General features: G+C 42.3%; 1 protein-coding gene across 1 annotated transcript; it reads left to right on the top strand.

Annotated features, from left to right (window-relative positions):
* The first annotated feature begins 857 nt into the window (after nucleotides 1-857).
* dusp28 (dual specificity phosphatase 28) lies at nucleotides 858-12,252 on the top strand. The gene is made up of 2 exons (XM_041262764.1): nucleotides 858-1,430; nucleotides 11,019-12,252. The coding sequence occupies exons 1-2, from the start codon at nucleotides 1,086-1,088 to the stop codon at nucleotides 11,193-11,195; spliced, it is 522 nt and encodes a 173-aa protein (XP_041118698.1). The 5' UTR covers nucleotides 858-1,085; the 3' UTR covers nucleotides 11,196-12,252.
* Nucleotides 12,253-18,457: the final 6,205 nt, after the last annotated feature.

Here is an 18,457-nt window from a genome sequence, read left to right as displayed (position 1 = left end):
GTTGCAAAAGTGATGAAGAGTTCAAGAACTTGCTAGCACTCCAAAAGGTGAGCTAAATTTTTCAACAGGTCCAAAAACATTGATTGTCACTCAGTACTGTTAAAGATTGCACAGTTCTTTGCTGTTCCCTCTCTCTATGCAACTGTAGAGCGAGTTTTTTCACTGATGCAAAGCCAGTGGACAAGGGAAAGGGACAGTTTGACTGGCGAGTCACTGAAAAGGATCCTGCTTGTACAACACAACTTCATGCACACATCTTGCAAAGACATTTAGAGCTACTTCAACCACTGCTGAGAGATACGCTCTGCAAAGAAATATGCATGGGCACAAAAAGAAGCACAGGAGGAAAGGGGTGTTTGGTTCACAGATTTGACAGTTATCTTGCAAAGACTTTTTTTGATTGCTAAGCAATAGAGTACTGACTGTAAATGTTACATGTATGTTTGATGCAAGCCATTATACTTATTTTTTTTAAATTATTTTCAGATGTTCAAAGTAGAAATAAACTTTACAGTTTAGTTTAAATTTTTAGTTTTTCCATGTTGTACAATAAAAGATTAATCTTAAATAAAAAATTGGTCCTGCCAGTCAGCAACCCCTCTGGGTAGTCCTCTTTTTGAGGATCACAAATATGGTAATCCTATGTGTGGGGCAACTTCTGTTTGCAAGGTTTATTTTTTTGTTAGTAATAATGCGCCTCCCAGTTCTTAGCTGCATTTTAAGTCCTGCCTCTGATTCCACAGCTTGCTTTGACCACTGGCTACAATGGCTATTGAAATGTTCACAGTCTCAATCATGTTCTGAATGTTTTCTGAGATAACAGCACTAGGACCCAGTGGAAGCTTGGGTAAAGGGGCTTGCGGAACTCTGCTTTAAATCCAGCTGAAGACACAAACAGTCTCTCTCACTACAGCATGCATCCCATTCAGGACAAGCAGCCCAAGAAAAGCTGCATCAGCCTGGGAGTGAAGTGAACACTGAAGCCAGCGATGTGAGTCACAGAACGGGATCTGCAAAACCTTGAAGGAGCTCATTAATCTTACTGACTTGAATCCTCTCCTCTGTTTCTGTGTGTAAGAAAAGCAATGCTCCAGCTTTGTAAGATCACAGACTCCTTGTTTATCAGCAATGCCCGGTCTGCTTGCAGCGATGAACTGCTCTCCAAGGAGGGGGTCACCATGTGTATCAATGTCTCCAAACAGCAGCCCTTCCCCGGTCTGCGGATCAGCACCCTCAGAGTTCCTGTTTACGACGACCCCGGGGAAAATCTCTTCAAGTATTTTGACCTCTGTGCTGATGCCATCGAGAGCACGGCCAACTCTGCTGGCTGCAGTGTGGTTTACTGCAAGAACGGCCGGAGCAGGTCAGCGTCTATCTGTGTGGCTTACCTTATGAAGCACAAAGGCTTATCCCTGCAAGATGCCTTTGACGTGAGTACCAGTGTTTACTATAACTTGTCATGCTCTGTGCTGTCTTTTATTGTCAGAAGATGTGGCATCCCATGCAGTTTGGGCAAACTCAAGATATACGTTTCTGTCTGCTCAAACTGTGTGAAAAGAGGAGGTGCTAGGGAGTCCTCGTGAGAGCACATCCATTGAGCTTCAAAAAAACTCATACAAGTAAAAATGACAACAATCTCAAAGAAGAACACAGACGCTTCGGCTGTTTCCTTTATTGGGGTTACCTGCCAAAACGTGTCATCTTCTTCTAGGCTTTGCCCCACCCTTGTGTCTAATTCACTGTTGTTCAGGAACAAGCCAGTCAGATGCTAGTTTTATCCTGATGAGATCCCACCCTTCCTGCTGCGTCTCCAAGTAGAGGAGCTTCTGGGAATTGAGGTTTCATTGAATCGTCTACATCCTTTGTTGTAAGTTGATTTTACATTCGAAAGTCAAGTGTTTTACAAAAATCTCAATGTATAAAAAATTAATAATAATAATTCAGCTGGTACACGAGTGTAGCCATGAACCTGTCCCCCTGCAACACTCTTCCCCCAGTGAATGTAAGAAATGCCAGTTATATATGCTATTTTAAAACTGATGTTTCTTATATCCTAGGGGCAAAATGTTTTACTTGCACTTGTTAGATCAGATACAGGACTAACTGACAGAATTTGATTGTTTTTTTTTCGAAACAGTTCATACAACAAATAAATCTATATAACTCCATATTTCAGTCAGTTTTTCATTTAAATTTCATTGTATTTGATCCATGGCACACTTTTCAGTAGCCAGTGGTGTATTGTTAATGTGAAATCTAATATCCGCTGTGGCTTCCGCAAGCAGACCTCAGTAATGTAAAAATCAATGCAAATCAAATCATCGGTATGTTTTAAAAGCATTTCCTGTCACAGGCCAGGAATAGCATACAGGAACAGCTGAGTTTCCAGTGCCCCCCTCAGCCTGCAGTGCAGTACAGGATAGATAAGACAGTCACTTTCCTCTGCCCCTGGTCAAGTCTAACTACCTCATTTAAAACACTGGAACAGAAGAACATTTGTGAACAAAACCAGGCCATTCAACCCATCAATGCACGTCTGGTTCCAAGCAGCTGATTGATCCCAGAACATATGGTCTGTTAACTCATCCTATACCCTCATCGGTATTTGTGTGAAAAAGTATCCCCTATCCCTTTCATGTGTGTCTCCACTCAATTTCCAATATCTGCTGGTCCTTTTCTGTGCTTAAATGATTGGCTTGGTTAACTTTTTCAGCTCCTTTTAGGATTAAAAACTTTCCTTGATCCTTCTGTTTTTCAAGGTAAAACAATTCCCTATCTTAGCCACTTATTCCTTTGCTGGACTCTCTCTGAGGCTACAGTGTCCTTCTTGAAGGGCAGGGAATTGAAACACAGTATCTCTTTAGCAAACATGACTCCACTATGAAGAAGTGATGGGACACCATGGCAGTTTGTGTGATGGTTGGCTGTTGCGGATTGTGTCCCCTCTCAGTGAAATGAGGTTGAAAGCCCTACAACACCTGCAGGCTAGCCAGGTTCTTTTGCACAGTGAAGCTTGCTTGCAGGGTGTGAGGTCACCAGTTTGTGTACAGCCTCCATTCTGTTACATCAGCGTCCTTTACACCATAAGTATCTTCAGCCTCACAGGTCAATGTGTTTTATGCCAGGCTTCATTTGTTAAGCAGACAAACAGATTATGGGTTACTAAAAAACAGACACACACACACACACACACACACACACGCATACTGGGTTTCTAGTGAATGGAATGTATTTACTAGATATTGAATTTAATAGCCCTGCCAAATCCCACGAGGGAACTGAAACCAGATGCTATTTCTAGTTCTGGAAAGCAAACAACCAAACAGATCTTGATAGAGTCATGTCGAGGTCATTGCATGACAAAGTATAATGACTTTGTATTCTTGACATAAAATATACTAATAGCCACAAGATTAAATAAGGAGGATTGATACCTACTGCCAATATGTTTACTACACACTACCTGCAAAATGTCTTTGAAAAAAATAAATAAAAAAAAAAATTGTTTCATAATGCTTAAATCAAGTTATTTCAAGATTTTTTTTTTTTATTTTCAAAAACTGAGAAGTTTCACATTAAAGTAACAAAAGGAATCCAATAACAGAATTTATCTCTGTACTGTAGTTTTACTGTGTTTTGTTTTTTGAGCAACCATAATTTAGCTGTTTATAAATAGAACATTTTAATTCGGAAGCAGATCCCATGGTTGCAAAACTATATCAGTTAGCATAATCTAAGCATTATTTCTAAAAAAAAAAAAAAAAAAAAAAAAAAACACACATAGACACACACAGGTAAGAAATTAAGTAAGATAATACGGCCGTATGCCTTTGAGATTGTCTTGGTTAAGATAAAATTCTGGTTACTTTCAATTCATTTTTGGCTGGTTTCACAGATCCCATTAATCAATAATCATGGACTACCTCACCTACTGTAACACATTAGTGCTAATTAGGGTCTGTGAAACCAGTATTGAATGTCCTTTTTTCTATTGAACTTTATTCTATTTCCCCTTATTATATCAACATTTCATATCAGTTTTCATCTCATTATATATAACATTTTCTCTTGCATTGTGTGGAATTGATACTGGACTATATTAAAGCACTTATTATTCTTCTGGATTTGAAAACATTGTAACTTTATGGCATTTCTGTAACGGGCGGATATTACCTCCGAGGGTTGTCACTGAATAATATAGATTCAAACACAGAGCATTGGGTGTGACACGCCACACAGGTGCTGACACTAGGGTACCAGCAATGGTAACCCTAGTGTTAGATTTAATAAACAAAACAAAACAGCCAAAAATAAAGTTTGCCACACAAGGTGCTAGCCTCATTAAAAGAGAAATCCTGCTCCAGGACCCTACTACACTATGTTACCCTCTCTATACTGGGGATCAACATCCCTAAACTAACCTACTGCTGTTGCTCCCAGCGACTCTGGGTCATCCTGACAGTCTGGGCTGGGCAGAGCTTCACAGACACCGTCTTGCAGTTGAATGGTTTCTTAGTAGTTATCTTGTAGAATAGACAGTCTCCTTCTCGATGTAAACAACACAAGCTTTCGTTTGTGTAGCCATGACCTGCGGTAGCCATGAGCCATGTAACACAGAAGCTTTTTGAGCTTTGTGGGCACGGGCCCCCTAGCCAAGCTGGATCTCCCAATCAGCTCAGCTTTAATGATTTATTTGGAATACTAATCATCATCTGTACCATACAAAAAATGTATAGTCTTTATCTACAGTTAACGAACTTCTTTCTCCAATATGTAAAATAAAATGACAGTATAGCAGATTGGAATGGCTATAGTTCCTCTTAAATCAGTACTGCAGAATTCAAGAGCATATCAACTGCCATCTTGGGTCTGGCAGCTTTGAGGACCACTGTGATTCAAAGCCAGTCATATTCGTGCTACACTGGCCCAGTTCAGTTCCACACCTTGGCAGGATTGCAACACAACCAAAAAAAACATGATTTGAGTAGAAAATGTTTTCAGTTAGTTAACATGTTGTATTTTAGGTTGTTTTAGCTTTCCTTTCAATTCAAAAACAACGACCACCAGATAGGTATGGGATATTCCTGCCCTTCGTATTGCTAAGCTCTAAATACCAGAGCTGCTGAAAGACCCTTTCCTGTGATGACGCACTCGATCCCGCCTACCTAGGGAATAAAACCATCACTCACAGATCTCTGTGTTGAGCTGAGTGTGTTGATAGAAAAGAGCTTCTCGAGTTGATTCGAGTCGGTTGTATTTCCCCTGCATTCGTGCTGAAAGCTGGCTTGCCGCTTTCCTGGAATCAATGACTTAAAAAATACTGAGTCCTTTATTGCCTGTCTGTCTTTCATCTTTTTATCTGTCTGTCATATGTGAGTGGCTGTCTGTGCAGTCATCCGTGAATGATTGTCTATTCTTCCTGAGAGTACATGTGTCCTCCTCGGGGCTAGGCCTTGCCGCATCCCCGCTGTCGAGTAGTTATGCTGGCACAGACCCGCCGCTATGGTGGTTGTGGCCTTGTATGAAAGGTGTACTCTCCCTCCCTTTGCTATCTTTCTGTGTTTTGCTGTCTGCTTAAACTTACCCACCGTGGCTTTGGCCTTGTGTCGTCCCCACCCTCCTGGTGCGTGCTACACGCTGATCAGGGGTGTGTTTGTGGGTTGACCATGTTTTAGGGTAGACAGCTTGCGTAGCAGCCTTCCTGGTGCTGCGATGTGCGCAGAGCCTGTGAGATAGTTCTCCTGAGAGGACACGTGTTCTCCTCGGGGCTAGGCTTTGCCTTATCCCCGCTGTTGAGTTACCCTTCCAGCCGCATTTTCCTCCACTTGGCTAGGCCTTGCCACATCCCCGTTGTCGAGTAGTTCTGCCAGCTACAGGCCCGCCACTGCGGTGGGTCGGGCCTTGTACAGAAGATGTACTTTCTCTCCCTCCTCTATCTCGGTGCTCAGGTGCTTAGACGTGTGTGTGTATACATGTTTTCATTACTGCCTTGCAGTTTAAAAAGAAAATGTAGTATGATTTTCACCGGGACCCAGCTCTGCTGCGCCGTGCTGTTGAGTTGCATACACAGGCTTGTTTCAGCCCACATACTCGATGGGCTGGGAACACAAGACAAAATCAGTTACCCACGTTGCCGTGGTGACTGTTATTTTTTACCTGCACAGTTTGCTGTGGTGTGTATGTGTATTCATTTCTTTACTGCCTTTCAGTTAGAAATAAGTAAATAATAAGCATGATTCTTCCACGGGAACCCAGCTCTGCTGTGTCCCACTGTTGAGTTGAATCTCCCGGCTTGTTTCAGCCAGCCTACTCGGCGCGCTGTTTACAAAAACAAAACAGTTGCACGCGCTGCTGTGGTGACTGCTATTTTACCCTCACATCTTGCTGTTGTGTGTGTGTGTGTGTGGTTTTCTTTACTACCTTGCAGTTTAAAAAGAAAAAGTAATAGCAGCGGAATTCCTCCACTGGGACCCAGTCCTGCAAGGTCCCGCTGTTGAGTTGAATCAGCAGGTTTTCAAAGTGCATGGATGTGATGCTCGCTCCCTTGCAGCTACAAGTGATCAGGGTGAGGAATTACCTAGAAGACTGGTTGATCTGCCCAGTCGCAGGAAGGAGCAGTGGCCCACACAACTATTTGTGATGAAGTATCTGTTTGAGGCTGGGTCTTGCCCTTACGATGCCAGAGCCAATTAACAGCAAACCTGTCAGACGACAGAGTAGCTGCCATTTGCAACTGCCTAGCCCTGTTCAACAAGGGTTCACAGTAAAATTGGTGTTGTGTTAAAAACTATTGGGTTTTATGGCCACGGCTTCATCACCCACCCATCTAAAGTTACTCCACAAGCGCCAGATCCAAGTGTGACTCAATGCCTTCGGCTGGACACCATCAGCTGACCGTGTCTCGCCTATGCTGGGAAGCTCTACGGTGGTGGAGGCAAGCCTCAAGAATAGGAGTGATACATAACCGTCAATTGGTGATGACAGACGCACCCAACTCTGGTTGGGGGGGCGGTCTGGGCAGGTAGAGGAGTTTGCGGACCCTGGTCGGATCTCTGGACATCCTTGCACATAAATGCGGGGAACTGAGAGCAGCCCACGATGGCCTAAAGTGTTTTTGTATGATTTCCCGCCTAAACCACTGCTCCCGGCTTTTCTCAAAAAGTCTGTTTAGAGAAAGCGTCAGCTCTCCTTGTGGCCCCCAAGTGGCCCAGGAGAGGTTGGTTTCCGACCTTGTGTCAGCTGTTGCATGGCCAGCCCTGGGAGATTCCACTTCGTTGGATCTCCTCAGTCAGGCGAAAGGCTCTTTTTTGGCACCCAGACCAGGCAGGTTCCGACTATGGGTCTGGCCCCTGAAAGGGACCACTGGCTAGCCCTAGAGCTATTGGACACTGTTGTGGGAATGATGTAGAGCACTAGGGCAGACTCCACTAGGTCTTTGTATACCTATAAGTGGAAGTATTTTCAAGCTTGGTGTCTGGCTGGGAACCATGACCCCATTACTTGCCCTATGCCAGTCATTTTGCAGTTTCTGCAAGAACTGCTTGATGCTGGAAGGTCACCTTCCACCTTGAAGGTGTATTTAGTGGCTATCTCTGCTTCCCATGCCCCCATAGAGATGTTACGTGCATAGGACAAGAGCTCTGCGTCAATCTGACCAGCTCTTTGTCTGTCACGGGACACGGACCCTAGGATAGCCCCTCTCTAAGCAGCGTCCGTCACACTGGATTGTGGACACAGTCTCGACTGTGTATGATGGTGCTGGCTTGCCCCCACCTGGTAGGGTAGCTGCACATTCCACTAGAAGATTGGCTACATCTTAGGCCCTTTTCAAGGGTGCCTTGATGTCTGATATTTGTACTGCAGCTAGCGGGGCTACGCCACATACTTCTCCAGGTTCTATCTCCTTAATGTGGTAGACCCTGTCTTGCCTTCTGTAGGCACAAGGGTCCTTGAGGGTGTAAGTTCACACCTTTAACCCCTGGGTTAGACAGTGTTGTGCATCCCTCAGTTGCTGCTGTTCCTTCTCCCTCGCGACGGCTTTGGTATAGGTTATCCCATACCTATCTGGTGGTGGTCATCTTCGAATTGAAAGGGAACGTTAGGTTACTTACCATAGCCCTGGTTCCCTGAAAGAGAAGAGGACCACCACCTGCGAGGTTGCTTCAGTCACCTTCACGGGTTCGATGTAAAAAGAGGAGGATCTTCCTCTGAGTGATGATTTTATTCCCTCGGTAGGCAGGACTGAGTGCGTCATCACAGGAAGGGGCCTTTCGGCAGCCCTGGTATAGAGAGCTCAGCAATACCTACCCGAAGGACAGTAATATCCCTTACCTTATCTGGTGGTGGTCATCTTCTTTTTCAGGGAACCAAGGTTGTGGTAGGTAACCTAACGTTTCTATGCCTTGTGGAGTAATATGCTTCCATGGCTTTAAGAAAGCAATTCTAGGGTGAGCTGTTCTGGACACCTTGTACGTTTGCTGTAAGCAAATAATGATTTACAGCTCTCTGATTCTGATTTTATTTATCAAGCACTGAACAATTAGTAGGAGATACTACATGCATTATTAGAAAAATAAATTGGAAACTGCAATTGAAAATATTTAAAAACACAGAATAATGTCATTGTGAAATAATGTGAATTAAGTGTTGTGAATTCATTTTTATTAATTAATGTAATCATGTATTGTGTAAATACCTTAGAAGTACCATAGGGAAAACTATTACAGGTTATATAACTGTGATTACAGTTTTAATAGGCAAATCATGAAATTATGTGACCACAGAAGCTCCTCAGAGGTGTTTGTGCCAGACAGGGATGATATTGCTCCACAGAAGCTCTTCAGATGTGTTTGCGCTTGTGACGGGGAGCCCTCCCCTTGTGCCTATTTAGTTATTACGTATGTATTTAATTTGTATTTGTATTTTATTATAATTTATGTAAAATGTATTTGTATGCGGGCTGGACGAAGCTGTCTGTCAGCATTATTATTATTATTATTATTGGAGACTGGCGAAAAAGCTGGTCTCGTAAAATGTAACGAGCAAAGATGGGGGTAAATTCCCCATCCTAATAAAATCTGTGGGAATGAAGCTGGAGCCTTAATGAGGTAATTTATTAATGGGTAGTCAAGGCTCCAACCACAGATATAAAAGTCCCACTCGCAGCTCATGAGGAGAGAGTTAAGGAGAGAATTAGAGAATTAAGGAGAGAATGCTACTGACCAGCAAACAAGGTACTCATTGTAAAAAAAACCATAACTGTTAGTGTCTGTTTTGTTGGCCAACGTACCCTTTTCTTTGCGTGTGTCTTTTTTTTTAAGCTGTTTCTTTGAAAGTTTGATTTATAATTTAATAAATATACGACTACAGCTGTTTTCAGTCCCCTACCTTTTGCTTTGTCCTGCTTCCTGGTCCACGACATCACCACATGCCTGAGCACTGCAACCACTCCGCCACAGTGCCAGACAGGGATGATCTTGCTCCACAGAAGCACTTCAGATGTGTTTGTGCCAGACAGGCAGAGGTGACTCGTAGGGGGAGCACACCTGGTCATGTGCCCCCTCCAGATTTCTGCCAGGCACTGGCTTAGCCACTGCTTTACAGGAAAAAAAAAGTGCTGAAAACATTATTTTTTTTGGTGGCCTCAATACGCTTCAGTTTACCATTTTCAATTAGTTAACATGAACCGCCACTCACAACTGACCAATGACATGCTTGCTGTCTGCCAAAGTGCGTGTTTCAAATTTGTTTGTGATTGGGCTATTTACTGTCATTCGTGAGAGGTTCAACCTTGAACTCTTCTGATTGGACAATGCACACAGCTTTTACACTTTACAGTACAAACGAACGCGCAACGTGACAGAACACTGAGTGAGAGACGTGAAGTATGGCCAGACAGCGGTAGGGGAAAGGAAAAAATACAAAAAAATTGCTATTTCTTTTGGTCTAAGCGGCAGAAAACTGTTGATGAACCGTCTGAAGACAACAAGCTAGCAGCTACCACAGCAGTCCTGGGCCAGTCAAACAGTAATTAAATTAATCAGGATTTGCTTTGCTTTGAACACAAAATGTTAGTTAACAAACATGAACAACCATAAGTATGAATGAAATTATATATAGTTATTTTTATTTATTATCATAATGTGAAATTGAAATCTGATGCACATGTTAAGTTTTTTGATTTGTATTTCCTTTTTGTTTTTATTTAGAAGTGTTCTAAACTGAATAATTTTTTAAAACAATTTTGCACAACAGTGTATTTGGTCTAAAAGAAAGTGTTCTTTATTTTCCGAAAATAAAACGTCAATGCACAAATAAGAAATCAGGTTACCAATTGCACCATTGTGATAAGTTACCATTTTCATCTCCTGAAATTAAATCCTGGCTATGCCCTTGCTGCCAGGGTTTATTATTTAAAAATAAAAATATATATTTTTATGCTTTTCGTAAGTGGGTAGAGAATATGTAAGTGCGCAGGTTATTTAAAAACTTTTAAACCGTATAACATAACCAAAGAGAGTCAGTCAGTGAAAAAATGTGCTAAAATGGAATGAATTTGATGTAGCCCTGTACAAAGACAGCTACATTTGGAGTTTTTCTACAACAAAAAAGCTAAACCACCAACGCCAGAGACATCAACAGTAACAGAACCTGACTTCTGTGGTTCAGAATGTTATTAACAGCACGAGAGGGTGACAATACTTCCATTGCCTGTAAAGTGTGGTTTGCAGCTCTCTTGATTGTGACAATCTGGCATAGAACTGTTTGCGAGTAAGATCTGGTAATGTTAGAAAGCTAGCTTAATGTTTACATAAAAATTGTTAAAATCGTGCATCGGGTTTGAGCGTGGTTTCGCTTCTTTAGTTTTTTATTTTATTTCTTTTTTGGGGGGGGGGTTCTCAGAAACATTTTCAGTTCCATAAGGTTTATTATAATAATAATCAACAACAGATCCTTAACCACACTGTTGCAATATCAATTCCTCTGTACTTCCCCTTGGTCTCCCTCCTGTTTTGCAGTCAGTCAGAGCAGCCCGCTCTGTGGTGGAACCCAATGAAGGGTTCTGGAGACAGCTTCAGAGATACGAGAGAGAGCTGGAGAGTCGGAGATCAATGGCCAGCACCAATGGAGACTCCCTTAACAATGGACAGTCTTCCCAGGAGCAGGAGGCAGCGCTGGATCAACACAAGACCTGAGACTGGGCTACCCCTGGAAAACCAAAACAAGTTGAAGCCGATTTCACATTGCCAATGGGTCACTTTTTAATTTGCCAGGTTAATGATTGGTCTTAGTTCACTGTTGTGGATTTTAGCCTCTTGTGAAGTCAATCTACTACCAGGTGATCATATGCAGTATCTATGTTTGATTAAATAAATAGGCTACATTGAGAGGCCAGTGCATCTGTATTACATTTCTATTTCATACACATGTACTAGTGGGTAACCCTGCAGGCACCAGAACAAATTTTGTATAACATGAAGGCTTGAATGTAGTTGGAATGGTGACATGCAACATCCTATCATATCACATTCCCATATTACAAATATGCACACATCCAATATACATATGAATATACACAAAAGAATTAAATAAAAGCACAATCGTGTTTGTATTATATTGCCTATTTAAACAAATCAGGAGACACAGTGCATATCATTCATGCTCACAGTTGATTCCCAGAGGGGTTGAATAAGTATCCTCAGGTAGGCCACCACACAGCTGACTTTTTTGCCAATGCTAGTTTTTCACTTTAAGTCTGTCCATCCTCTTTTTCTCTGACAAACAGCACTTATTTTTGCCATACTGAATTCCAAATTAATTGAAAATAACACTAGCTTAAAATGTAAAGAGCAAAATGTGTACAAAGGTTAAAAACAAACAAACAAAAAAAAACTCAAGCAGCATTCATTACAATACCAACTGCCTGTCTAAAACAAATAAAAGACCACAGTTTAAATAAATCTACATCACAAGGTAGGGTGGCCAAACGTTCCAGTTCAGCCAACAAAGATCCTGGTGTCCCAACGATTTGCTAAAAATCTTAAAGTCCTGGTTTTCAGCAATCACTAAATGATTGTCCTTTTCTTGTAACTTCTTTTTCCTCCCCCACAAAAGCAAAACTTTTGATGAAAGAGATTTTTGCTAAAATTTCAAAATATATTTCAAGAAATTATACATTTCCATTGGTGTATGTAAAGTTTTGACTACCACTGTATGTAATCAAGCTGTTCCTTTAAATAGCCCTCTTGTCTACTTCTCCTTGTTGTTTCTTTGTTTGGTTACATGTACCCGCTAGTTGTATCAATGTTGTCCTTACTTTTGCATTATGGATTCGACTTCTCCAATCATAGACCAGTTCCAGGATTCAGCAGGAAAACGTCCCGACAGGAATAATCTAAAACCACATCCATCTTACAAATGCTGCAATGTTCAATTTCCAGCAAGTCCATCATTCCAGTCACACTATTTCAGAATGTTTAGTAAAACTCATGCTCAAAATCCACAAAGGTAGGAATGTAAATGTAGTCTGTAGGAGGGTCGTGGCAAGAATGAGACTCAGGGACTTACGCAGCTGCAATGTAAAGCGCATACATGCACTTCAATAACCAAAACAACACAAAACACAAACAAAAGGGTGCAACGGCCAAAACAAAATGTTCAAACAAAACACAGTTCGTAGGCTGAGCAATTCGCCTTCACTACTCACAGACATATAACACCACAGATTCAAAACTCACCAACGCCTCTTCTCAAAGACGCAGGATTTCTGCCTGCTTTTATGCAGGTGGCCACTCCCCAATTAGCACCAATCTGCACTAACTGGAGAGTGGCCACACCTGTGGTTGCTTTCAGAGACATTAACCCTGTTCCTGCCACACATCTTCCTTCAAGTGATAGCACACATGGCCTCCATGGCCACCTCCCCCTTTAAAGTTCAAAAAGTCTTGCCCATAGTCCTGGGCCATGAGTGGAGGAATCAAGGGGCCCACAGGCGACAATGTCATCGGTGGCCAGGCTGGCAGCAGCAATGCTGAGAGCAACAACGCTGTAGTGGCCATGCTTACACGCACAGGCTGGCTCCTCCAGCAGGGGCAATCCTGACAGTGAAAAGGCTGCTTCCTCTGAATATGTGGCCAGAAAGGGAAAGGCTGGCAGCACCACTGCTGACCGTGAACAAGGGCACTCCGGCAGCGAAAGTCCAGCAGACAGCAGGGACTCTCCCTTTCAATTTGGAGGCAGCGGGGCTCCTCCCTCATGTGCTGGAGACAGCGTGGCTCCTCCCTCACATGCTGCAGACAGCGTGGCTCCCTCTCACGCTGGAGACAGTGGGGCTTCTCCCTCTTGTGCTCGAGACAGCGGGGCTCCACCCTCTCACGCTGGAGACAGTGGGGCTCCACCCTCTCACGCTGGAGACAGCGGGGCTTCTCCCTCTCACGCTGGAGACAGCGGGGCTTCTCCCTCTCATGCTGGAGACAGCGGGGCTCCATCCTCTCGTGCTGGAGACAGCGGGGCTTCTCCCTCTAACGCTGGAGACAGCGAGGCTTCTCTTCATGCTGGAGACAGCGGGGCTCCTCCCTCTAACGCTGAAGACAGCAGGGGTCCTCCCTTTCGTGCTGGAGACATCGGTGCTTCTCTCTCTCGTGCTGGAGACACTGGGGCTCCACCATCTCACGCTGGAGACAGCAGGGCTTCTCCCTCTCATGCTGGAGACAGCGGGGCTTCTCCCTCTCATGTTGGAGACTTACGAAGTTGCAGTGTAAAGAACAAACTTTAATAAACAAAAGAACACAAAACACAAACAAAAGGGCACAAGGGCCAAAATAAGCAATTAAACAAAATACTAATATCAAGCTGGCTGGTAACTCATCAACTCCCTTCTCACAGACACAGGATTTTACTGCTTTTATGCAGATTACCACTTCCCAATTAGCACCAGTCTGCACTAACTGGAGAGTGGCCAAACCTGTGGTTGCTGGCAGAGACCTTGTCCCTGCCACATAGTCATATTGTTTCTTCTCCCTGAAATGCATGACATCAAGTTCAGGACTGCCACACCTTGCTTGTGAAAAAAATAAAAAACAAACAAAAAAAACAATTTTTCCAGAATTGTTTTAACTTAGTTCTTAGACACAGCCCTGTGATGCATATCCAATGAACCGTCAGGTATGCACCATGCCATGAGGCGCAGCCGAATGTGAGAGTGTGGCAAAGTGGTGAATACATGCAGGTGAGTGCAGTGCAGAGCGGATTAATGACACAGATGATGATTTACAGGTGCAAGGGTGTTTATTAGGGTGTTTAAATGATTGTAATGTCCAGTGCCTTATATTGAACCTGCAAATAATAATAATGTTGGAAGTGGTACGGCGACATGTATCACTTTTGATTTATAATCCCATGGGTTTGACCCGTAACCCAAAGTCCGATTCCTTCACCCACATAAAACACAAAACACAGACACAGTGTCGACAGTGCGTGATTTTAGTGCTAGTGGTGCACTGTAGTGGGAAGGTGAGTGGTGATGTCCAGGTTTTACGCTGGCCTGCGGCTGCAGCTCCGGATCATGCTCAGTATTCTTAGTGAGAAATGACACACAAGACAAACAGTGTTATTACACAGACAACGCTTAACAGTCACGGTTTTGATACACAATACACGCTTGTTCTCGGTTATTTAGCTTAACTATATGCAAAAGAACAGATCACTGAAGTTACGCCCCCATATTTATACCCTCGCCCATGACCCCTAGGTTAACGAGCGCATCCGCGCCTCCAATCCTCGGATGCCACGTCGTCAACCGTCCGGGTCAGTGAGCTTGGGTGCCGTAGTTCCGCACCCTTCCTAAATGACCGAATTCAACCTACCCTACGGAATAAATTGCCTTGCCATTTGCTTAAGGTTACTCTGTTCCTTCTTTCTAGTGCCCTCACAGGTCGGGAAGGAGATCTAACACCAAGCATCATTCAATCTCTGTCATGGAGAGCAAGAACGAACAACATGATCACAGAAAAAAGAAAATAAAAGGTTTCACCATTGTTAATGTAACAGGATCACAACATAACATTCATACTTTACAGTGCTGCACAGCTACTCCTGGTTTGCTATTTTAGTACATCATTTCAGCTCAGTTTGTATCAAACTTATTATGCTGGTCTCTATCAGCTTTCATCCTACCTCCTGATAATAATAGAGAGTGACCTCAGAGCATCAGACGTGGAGCCACACAAACATATTGAATGTTTTGAGACACCGCGTATCAGACAACGTTTGTCTATATTGAGGTATGTGTATGTAGTTTAGTTTACTTGAGTTCTTCCTCGCCTTCCCATGGATTCAAATGTTGCTACGGGACATCCAACAATCTGCTCCCAGTCCTCCATCCTCCAAACTGCCCATTACTAAAGAAGACCTGTATTCTGTGTTAACACTTCATTCCAGCTGCCTCATACAAAGACACTCTCCTGGAAGCAATGTCCATCTCTGCATAATGCAGATTCCTGCATAATGCAGATTCCTGCAATGCGGCGAAATCACCTCTCAGAACCAGGCTTTCGATACCTCTTCTGATCTCTGCATCGGAGATCTCCATCTTCATCTTCAGCTAACTGTTGATCCACCTGGCCGCCAATTCATCTGAACCCCTTTTCTGAACCCTAGAAGGAACAGTTGTCTCCAGGAATTGGTTCTGCGCCCATTTACACGCAACTCTTCTAGGCGTCAGACTGTCCTTCTGTCCTAATCGAGGGCTGATTTTATTCTGTTTCACATTTTCACACGCAATGTTTACTTTACACGCGCTGTTTAAAGGGCATTGCAATGCTAAACGACATCAGTACTGCATCTCCAGCCAAGCCTCACCCCATGTTCGCTGTATTTTTCACATACCTCTTTATAGACATGCATACTGATAAATCCTCTCCTGATCACTCGTTTTATCACCAAACTCCTCAATAATGCGATCCAAGTCATTATTTTATTACTATGTCATCTCAAAAAGCTCTGCAAATGTTTGTGATATTCTTTGAGTGCTGGATGCGGAAGCATGTTTATATGTGTGCTGATCTCTGTTTGGTGCAGCTGCTATGGGTATTGCTCACACGCCCCATTTTTTTTTTTTTTTTTCGGTTTCATTCAGCTTCTATCGGTCTCACTTGGCCATTGAATGGTTTTCTTGGCTTTTTCCGGAGAAAAAAAGACTACAGACCTGTGCTTTACGTCTTTTGAATGATGTCAGACAGGGTCCGACATTGGACCGCAAAGAGTTAAACATTTTAATTTAATTTGACCTGGTATTTTTGCACACTCATGTTGAATTATGGTGCCTTCTAGCAGTTGCTCCTTGTGTCTGACACTAAGTGACTTTTTCCAGTTTCCCCTTTCTCAGTCCTTACTCAAGGACTGGTTTCGGTTTATCAGAATTTTTTTTTCAACATTTGCAGAATTCAGTCTTATTGTCCTATCCTTGATTGGGTCCCCTGCTTTCGAGAACAGTCTTTCACTTTCCACTGAAGTTTCAGGCACACAAAAGAATCAATGCGACAGCTGTGCCGACAAAGGCAATGAATCTTTGCAATTTATCCAATAAGCCAAAGGGCAGGAGTCCAAAGGCTTCCTCTTCTTTGCTGCATACACCTTCAGCTCATTGTGCAAAGCAGATCCTTCCATGTTATCATCGTCTTCAGGGCTGCTGTCAGAAAGCTCATAGATGCTTTCAGATGTACATGCTCTCTTGGGTCAAGCTGGATCACTTTTATCATTCCAAAAGTACTGATTAGTTACAGAAATAACTTTGGTAAATATAATGTTTTGCAGAACATTAAGCCAGCATACACACGCCGTGTTCTACATCTTCTATAAAGTACTGATGTTTTAAGTTCTAATGTAAAATTAAACTACTTACACAAGTCAGCAAATACAATGTATTGTGAGCATATTTTAAACTAAGTAATATGTAACTTGTTTCCTCTTTATATTGACAAACACAATGTGGTGTTGTAATTTTCAGTTTTCTTTTACTAATGTACAATGTTTAGAATCAGATGTCATACCTTTAAAGACCTTTAAAATGTAATAAAAATGCTACTTTTTTCATCTCAATTTGAGTTATTACACTGAACAAAAATATAAACGCAACATGCAACAATTTCAAAGATTTTACTGAGTTACAGTTCATAAGGAAATCAGTCAATTTGAAATAAATTCATTAGGCCCTAATCTATGGATTTCTCATGACTGGGAATACAGATATGTCACACATACCTAAAAAAAAAAGGTAGGGGCGTGAATCAGAAAACCAGTCAGTATCTGGTTTGACCACCATTTGCCTCATGCAGCGTGACACATCTCCTTCGCATAGAGTTGATCGGGGTGTTGATTGTGACCCACTCCTCTTCAATGGCTGTGCAAAGTTGCTGGATATTGGTGGGAACTGGAAAACACTGTCGTACACGAAATGAATTCTCTGGCAACAGCTCTGGTGGACAACAACATTCCTGCAGTCAACATGCCAATTGCGCGCTCCCTCAAAACTTGAAACATCTGTGGCATTGTGTTTTGTGACAAAACTGCACATTTTAGAGTGGTCTTTTATTGTCCCCAGCACAAGGTGCACCTGTGTAATGATCATGCTGTTTAATCAGCTTCTTGATATGCCACACCTGTCAGGTGGATGGATTATCTTGGCAAAGAAGAAATGCTCACTAACAGGGATATAAACACATTTGTGTACAAAATTTGAGAGAAATAAGCTTTTCGTGCTAATAGAACATTTCTGGGATCTTTTATTTCAGCTCATGAAACATGGGACCAACACTTTACATGTTGTGTTTATATTTTTGTTCAGTGTAAATAAATACGTTTTGGAGACTTGTTCACAATTAGTACACTAATGTAACAATACTGTAGATTGGGTATTTCAATATTAATTAATATTATAATATAATAATATTTATTTCTGTATAACAACATGCATTTCTCCAAACTGGGCCTATTTACTACATTAAAAAAATAAATAAATAAAAAAAAATCACACCACAAAACGGTTGCAGATGAAAAGCAATCCACTCCAGTATAGCTTTGTCAACATCTTCTTGTTTTTCTGATGACATTCTCAAACTCTCAGAGGGCATTCCAAAAAACATATTTTAGCTGAAGTTGCTGTTTTTTCTTTTTTCTTGCTCCTGAAGTATTTTTTTTATAAACATCTGAGTGATGTCTTTCCAGGTGTCTTTTCTAATTGAAAGACTTCTCACTCAGATTCTCATGGCACAGCTTGCACTGTGATTTGCCCTGCTATAAATGTTGAAAACAACTGGCAACATCTTTATAACATTCCTCATTTTGCTCTCCTGGTGTCTCAGCCATGTTGACATGGAGAAGACTGAAGTGCTGCTGATGCAACATGTTAAACTGAAGCGTCTGGGGGTGGGGGCTAATGGGATTGGCACTCAAAAGATGA

This window comes from Polyodon spathula, chromosome 11 (genome assembly GCF_017654505.1).
Source record: "Polyodon spathula isolate WHYD16114869_AA chromosome 11, ASM1765450v1, whole genome shotgun sequence".
Lineage (NCBI taxonomy): Eukaryota > Metazoa > Chordata > Actinopteri > Acipenseriformes > Polyodontidae > Polyodon > Polyodon spathula.
Note: the sequence above shows the minus strand (reverse complement) of the source record. Positions and strands in the feature narration are given on the sequence as shown.